This window comes from Gossypium arboreum, chromosome 8 (assembly GCF_025698485.1).
Source record: "Gossypium arboreum isolate Shixiya-1 chromosome 8, ASM2569848v2, whole genome shotgun sequence".
Classification (NCBI taxonomy): domain Eukaryota; kingdom Viridiplantae; phylum Streptophyta; class Magnoliopsida; order Malvales; family Malvaceae; genus Gossypium; species Gossypium arboreum.
The window spans coordinates 5,047,865-5,055,574 of record NC_069077.1 but is presented as its reverse complement, the minus strand read 5'-3'; the positions used below and the strand labels follow the sequence as shown (position 1 = coordinate 5,055,574).

Genomic DNA, 7,710 nt, shown 5'->3' with positions numbered 1-7,710 from the left:
AAGTGGGAAAGTGGTTAGGTGGCTAGGGTTTTTTGGTTTTTTTGGGGGGTTAGGTTTTTCTTTTTTTTTTTGGTTAGGTTTTTTTTTGGGAGGGCTTAATGGGCTTTTGAATTGGGTTTAATATTTGGGTTTTGTAATGGGTTTGGGTAGATATAAATGGGTCATGGGTTAAGGGTTTTAGTGGGTTTAGAGGTTTGGTTGGGTTTTGATATAATCGGGCCTGGGCAATTTGGGCTTCTACAAATTGCATGGAAATTCTTGAGTTTAGGTTTTTTTTTTTTTAGAAAAAAGACATCTTAAAGTAAAAAAACTCAAAAAATTACACTAGTGCCTTAGAGCAAAAACATAATCCGCTTCAATTAAACTTATAGCGCTGGTTCTTCAAACCAATGAATTTTTGTGAAATTAGTCGTCATACACTTAGCCATATGATTAGCTACTGTATTTTGCGACTTCAGAATATGACGAATAAGAACCTTTCAATTCCGACTCAATAAAAGATGAATATGACGCATTTCGCATTTTCTGACCAGAGTTTATAATAGACAAACAATTAATATATATTTTCTTTCAATTATAATTAATTTTATCTCATAAAATACAATTTTTTTCTAATATCTTAATCTAAACAAAGCGTTCAATCTCTTTAAAGATCTACTGTTCTATTTAAGTAAATTTTGACTATATTAGAAGACGGAATTTAATTATTGCTTGTTTTGATTCTTGTATACAGGGTTTTAAATTTATTGAGAGTGAATAATATTGTAGCATGACACTGAAGATGAGTACAAACTTGGAGGACGAGATCAGTGTACCCACGAAAATAACACAAAATATAGACAATAATGCTATTTGATGTGCTGTAATAATATTATTTAGCAACACTTATTTCATGCAATTTATACCTTTCAATTAGATTGAGATGCTATTTGGAATTCCCTTGCCAGAAATGCCAACATCACCTGTTGGATAAAGCAAATTATAAGGAACATTGACGGTACCAACCCTGTTCTTCAATGTCTTGTCTGTGTTCATCTTTAAGATTTCCCCTTCAATTTCAGCAAGTCTCTTATTGAAAGCATCCGAAGCTGCTAGGGGAATTGCATCGGTGGTCCAGTTGGGGGTTCGTTGTCCAAGATACACCTCATCCGATGCGTGGTTCGACAGCGTTTCGAGCACCGTAATGACGGTCAGGGATTGCAGCTGCGAAGACATGGTTCTAAAGAAGACCTTCTCAGGGTTCTTTTCAAGCTCTGCATACTCAGGGGTGCCTTTCTCAGGCATGAACCTTCGGCTTAGTGTTGGGCGGTTGGGGAAGTAGCCTCCGTAGGCGTATTGTCCGTAGTTGACAGCTGCATGGAGTGCAGAAGCGATCCATATGATAATGGTGCAAGATTGAATCAGGTCTTCAAGGTTCTGCATTTTAGGCCACCATGGGTCGTTTTTCTTGTCACCATGACCCAACTCTCGGAGTTCCTTCCACCAGGCTTGAATTTCAGGGTCCCGTTGAACCATTTCATCGGTCTTGTAGTAGAATGAGCAGTAATCTCTGACCCATTTTTCAATAGCAAACCAGATCTTCAACCCATCAACAGCGTATGGGTAGTCTTTTATCAATAGTCGGTCAAGGTCATCCAGAGAATTGATATCACCATCTGCAATCCCTCTGATAAAAAATAGAAAACAAAAGACCATATAATTTCTATGAAAACATATATACTATAAATCCCTGGTTAGTTTTTTTACTAAGATTATTATAATACCTTTTCTTGAGATTATTGGGAAGAGCCTGATCAATGAAATTCCAACTCTTGTAAATTACAGAGGACATCTCTAGAGAGTATTTTCCAGGACAAAATGTCTTCTCTATAATTCCATTAGCATTAATGAGCAATTCTCTAGCCAATGCATTAATAGTCATGGTGTCACGGAAGTGAGGATGGAGAAGCTTATAGACTGGATGAACCACACTCAGCTGTCTGTTTGTTGCAATCACGAATGGCTCTAGCACTGCATGAGTGTTCAACCTGACACCAAATAAAAAACACTGCCTATGTAAGCTTCAAATACATATATGTATATGTAGTCTTCTTTGGCGCATGTATGTCCTTACCAGTGGCTCACTAGCTGATGGTGACCAGAATCATTCACATTTACAAAAGCTTTAGCAAGCTGCCAAATCCAACCCTCAACTCCATGTTCAGCTGGAGTGTATACTTCGCTAACGCATCCAATTTTATCTCCTTCCATTTTTGGCAAGCTCAATTCAATGGCCACTGGCTTCAATGTATTATCCCCTCTCAAGAACAGAATTGTCCTAGATGCATATGTCTTTGCTTCTGTATACTCGTTTATCGTCTTAAGGTAAGGCATAAGTGTGTCGTGATGGTCCAATATAAATAGCTTTTGGCTCGTCAGTGCCTGTGTCACGTCCATAGATCATTAGTGATATACCAAGAAATAAAGGAAAAGCTATATATATATATATATCTATATATAATATTACCTCTTCAACAGTAAGTCCATCTAAGTTATACTCGATGTCTTGTTTCGTTATTGAACTGTTTTGATTAACATACACTTCAGGATCTAAGTTGCTCACTGGAGGGAATTCCTGCAATTGATTTCATAGTGTTATAAGTTGAGATATATAAAACAATATTTAAACCCTTTACATATATAAAGTTTGAGTGTTTTTTGTTCTCTAATTTTGCTTTTAATATCAAACTTCTTCTAAAAAACTTGAGTGCAATAAAAGTGGGAGGATTTGAGTAAAAATATAGGCTTGAACAAAAAATAAGATCCAATTTTTAAATAGATCAGGCCTTTGATAGAATTTTTTTAGAAACATTTATTTAAATATTTTTAGTGTAGTTGATGTATTATCTTTTTTAGATTTATTTTTATATAAAAATAATTTAAAAAACCTTAATACGAGTAGCCAGAATCGGATTCGAGTTTAACATTTTTAATCTGAGTTATACTTGAGCAGATTTTTAGGCCAAAACCAAGCTTAAAAAATAAGTCTAAAATTTTACATCAGTTCGACTCAAACGCAAACCGACCCAACCCATGATTAAGTCTAATTTAACTAAAAGTAAGTAGCTTCGACCACCTAATTAAATGTCAGGCCGGTTGATTCAATTCAAATCCCTTTTATATCCATGATTAAGTCAACAATTTATTTTTTTAATCTCTCAAAGAAATTTAATAATTCAGTTTATGTAATTTTAAAACAAATACACGGCTTCGCCCCCTAATTGGGCGAAAGTGATTGACCGAGTTCTTTTTTATTAAGCTTACTTTGAGGAGCTGAATAAGAAGAGGGTTCAATCCTGCAATCATTTCTCTTCCAAATTCTTCATCTGTCCTCCATGCAATAGGATTACTCCGATCTGCTCCCAAGTAGTCAACAAATTAAAATACATGCATACATACATACATACAACAGGACGACTCCGATCCTCTAAATAAACACATGCGTGCATGCATGGAATACTTAATAACACTAAAATTTGTTCACCTTGAATCACTTGAGGCACTGGATATTTTAAGAGCTGTTGACCATCAGATCGGAAAAACTCCTGCATCATCTCCAAAGGGATGTTACTTGCGATTTGATTGATAAGATCAGTAGGAAGTGGGATTCCATTGAAGTAGAGATTGTCCACGTCTTTAAACGAGTCGAACTCATTAGGCGTAAGATTAACATAAGCTTCCAATAATGGAATGATTTGATTAACTAAGCCCTTCAGATTAAAAGCAATAAAGTCCGATAGCTTCAAATGACCAAATTGCTCATCTCGTGGGACGTAGATGTTTAGAACTTCCGGTAGAAAAACCCTGCTCTCAATGTTTGGATCTACGAACAGATTAAGAAAAACGTAAGATTATAGATATTCCCAGTTTACTCAATGTCCAAAAACTTTATCCCAACCTGTTTTGGAAGGTGGTCTGCCGGTTCTTCCTCTCCGAGGATAAGGATACTGTGCGGACCCTCCAAGAACCGGACGAGCGAGGTCTGCACCGTTATCGGGATCACCCAAATCATTGTACAAAGCATAGTCATAAATACGATCTCCTGTTTTCAGCTCTCCAGTCCCATCCCCTCTCAAGACCTTTAGCTCTTCTTCTCTGTATTTACGCAGCGCTGCTGGCATCTCATGTGGAAGGTATGTCTACAAAAAGAATTCTGCTTGAATACGAAATCCGGGTTTAATTCATTTGATTCATAAACATAAAATCATGTTTAATACCTTGTTAGCGAAGAAGATTCGTGGTTGTTTATAATGTTTATCAGGATAAACCCATGAGTTGCAAACAAAATGAATTCGACCTTCGCCAGGAACATCTTCAAGAGTAATTGTCTTTAAGAAAAACTCAGCCGCATGATTATTTCGTAGGATGATAGCTCCAGGAATTCCAAGCTCTTCGTCCCATTCAAATGAAACCTTATACAACGAATCACTACCAGCCAATGGAGGAGTATATGTCAGGTTCCAATACTCCAATGCCTCTAATTTCCCCAGCTTTCCTCCATTTTCATTTGCTAAAGCACAACAATTTTGATTTCTTTTAAATATTATTATATTTATAATTTCAAAAAAAAAAAAAAGAGTTGGCAATGAAACGTACCAGGATCAGTATTTTCAGCACTGACGAGCTGGAGAGTGACACCATTGCCAAGCAACTCGAAAAGGCCATCAACTACGGTTGAGGTCAAGGAAGTGAAGTCCAAAAAATTCTTCTTAACTAAAACAACACTGCCTGTGACGGTCTTGGTGGTTTTATTGATGCCGGTAATGTCGCTGACGACATTACCGATAGAACTCGCTAGATCTCCGAGAACCATTTTTTTTTTTCTGGGATCTTATTAGCTACAAGAAATATATGACTTGGATTGTTTGAAGTTGGTGTGCCGAAATAAGAGAAATGTTTGGATATTTATAGGGAAACTTAGATTAAAGAATCAATTAATTGGGACAAGGCTAATAGGATATGGTAAGCCTTTTGTATATGATGAAACCTTATCTGGAAATACGCCATGTTGTTAAATTTGACTAAATTTTAAAAAGGTAAAGTAATTTTATATGTTAAATTAAAGAATATATTATTTATGTTAAATTTTTTTTATTGTTAAAATTTAATTTTATATGTTAAAATAAAATGCATGTTACATGAGACGTGTAATTACTTTTAACAATAAAAATAAATTAAATTATTAAGAAAAATGATTAATTTACTTTTAAAATTAACATATATTGACTGATTTATTCAATTTTAGATAAAAATTTCATCCAAAAAATAAATGTATAATTTAAGTCAAGTGTACAAGAAAGATGTCACTTGAAAGATTAAGATGTTGGGAAAGAATATTTAAAAAACTTTGATGATCATCTTTTTCCAACAACAAAAAGAAAATATTTAACATCATTGTGGTCTGAAGTCAGATAAGGTGAAAATTAATAGATTATTTTAAAAATATATATATTATTTTTATTAATATTATAATTAAATTTTTAATTAAATTAGTGTCGAGTCTATCAATACTAATTCAAATGAAAATGATTAATAAATAATTTTTATCTATAAAATAAAATATTTTTATATAAAATTAATAAAAATACATATTTAAATTGAAAATTTTATACATTTTAAGTGTTTTATTTTCTCAGTTCAACCGCAACTTCATTTAAATTATATATATGATATTAATAAATATATATTCACGTAAATTTATTTAGGCTGCAACTAACTCTATTATAATCTAATTAAATTTAACTTATTATATTACCAAAAGGTAAGAATAAAAAAACGTGTATAATTCAACTTTTTTAAAATAACCTAAATTAATTAATTAATTATAAAAAAACTCAAGTAAAAAATAAAATTCGAAAATGACTTGAAATCTACCGTGTTCGTTGGTGTCGTCTAACACACTAGTAGCGCCGCCTCATGATGACCCAATGATTGGTTTAAAAAAAAATTTTAGTGTCGCCACTATGGCAGGCGACACCATATGTATTTTTTAAAATACCTGTAAAAGATATTAGTATTCACGATGAAAATATATATATTTTAATGAGTGTCATCGGTTTGTCAAGCAACATCGATAATTTAAAAAAAAAAATTAGATTTTGCCAGTGTGTCAAGCAACACCAATGGAATTTTTTAAAAAAAAAAAGATGGAACAAAAAAAAAACCTAAAAAGAAACAATTAAAATAAAAAGGAAAATAATAAAAGGGGAATCCCATGATGATACTTGCTTCATAGGTGATCATTATCTTCTAGACTTGTGTTTAGTTTTCCTTTCGTAAGTTTTTCAATCCGTTAATGGTGGTATTGGCAAGGCAATAAGTCAAAAATCACCTATGAAGCAAGCATCGGTCACAAAACTACTCATTTTATTTATTTCAGTTTTCTTTTTTTTTTCTATTTCATTTGTTTCTTTTTAGTTTTTTTCTAAAAATTCCCACCGGTAATATGCCTGCCACATCGATGGCATGTATTACAAAATATCTTTTCCTTTTTTTTTTCCACCATGAATACTCGTATTTCAAAAAATACATGTTAGTACCGCTTGACACAATAACATCATAAAAAGAATCTTTAAAGAAATATCATTGGGTCATCATGAGAGTGGTGCCGTGGGTGTATCGAGCGACACTGACAAACAATTCCGTAAATTTCAAGTCATTTTAGTATTTAATTTTTTCCCTCAACTATTTTCATAATTAATTAATTAAGGGTGCGTTGGTTTTGGGCGAGAGAATAGTTATTTGAGAAGAAAACCAAAGTTAATATTATAACATCTTTAATCTACAAACTAAATCATACCACTAATTAATTGTTGGCAACAACTCTCTCTATCCTAAAACTATTATTAGTCAAAACTTGAAGATTCCAAGGGGAGGTAATTACATTCCCATCATATCATATAATTGGTTCTCCCACTATATTTTGCAATTTTTAATAAATAATAAATTTATTTTTTGAATTTTTGATATTTTTACAGGTTTTTTTTCATAATTTTTTTCATTTTTCATATTAGTTTTGCACTCATTTTAAATGAGTCTGTACAATTATTTATCTAAAAGGTGTGAATCTGCATCAAATGAGTATTTGACAAAAACTTTAACCACAACTTTATACAAGTTAAGACTTTAAATTCGAGTTTAAAATCTTAACTTGTATAAACTTATGGTTAAAACTTTTGTTATATACTTGTTTAATACGGATTTAAACCTTTTCATCCCATCCCTGTCCTCAATATTGTATTAAGAAAATTCGAGTTTAAATCTAGACAATTTCTTTCCCCTTTTTGATAAAAATGAAATCATATTCGAATACTAATGCTTAAGTGAAAAAATCTATGTAACAAATTTATAACAAGTCACATAAAAATTAAATCTAGGGCCTTACCTTGATAATTGTTCTCAAACTGGGGTTTGAACTTCCAAGTTCGTTCCTAAACTTGATAATTATTTACACATTAGGGCTTGAATTGAACTTGTTTTGTCCAAGTTAGTTCTTGAACTTAACAATTATTCTCATATTAAAGCCTAAATTTTTTATCCAAATAAATCCATAAGATTTCCTTTAAAAAATTGACAAAAAAAAGTTCATACTCGATTGTTAGAATAATTATCAAATTCAATCCCCAAATAGTGCTTTACCTTAAATATTATAATGTCTTGGGTTCAAATTTT

The 7,710-nt window shown here is 32.3% G+C and overlaps 1 protein-coding gene across 1 annotated transcript; it reads right to left on the bottom strand.

Moving 5' to 3' along the window:
- Positions 1-643: 643 nt before the first annotated feature.
- On the bottom strand, positions 644-4,950 carry LOC108468954 (linoleate 9S-lipoxygenase 6-like). The gene is made up of 9 exons (XM_017769824.2): positions 4,636-4,950; positions 4,257-4,549; positions 3,938-4,178; positions 3,524-3,862; positions 3,304-3,395; positions 2,507-2,614; positions 2,114-2,421; positions 1,764-2,027; positions 644-1,666 (listed from the first exon to the last, which is right to left on the bottom strand). The coding sequence occupies exons 1-9, from the start codon at positions 4,850-4,852 to the stop codon at positions 913-915; spliced, it is 2,616 nt and encodes an 871-aa protein (XP_017625313.1). The 5' UTR covers positions 4,853-4,950; the 3' UTR covers positions 644-912.
- Positions 4,951-7,710: the final 2,760 nt, after the last annotated feature.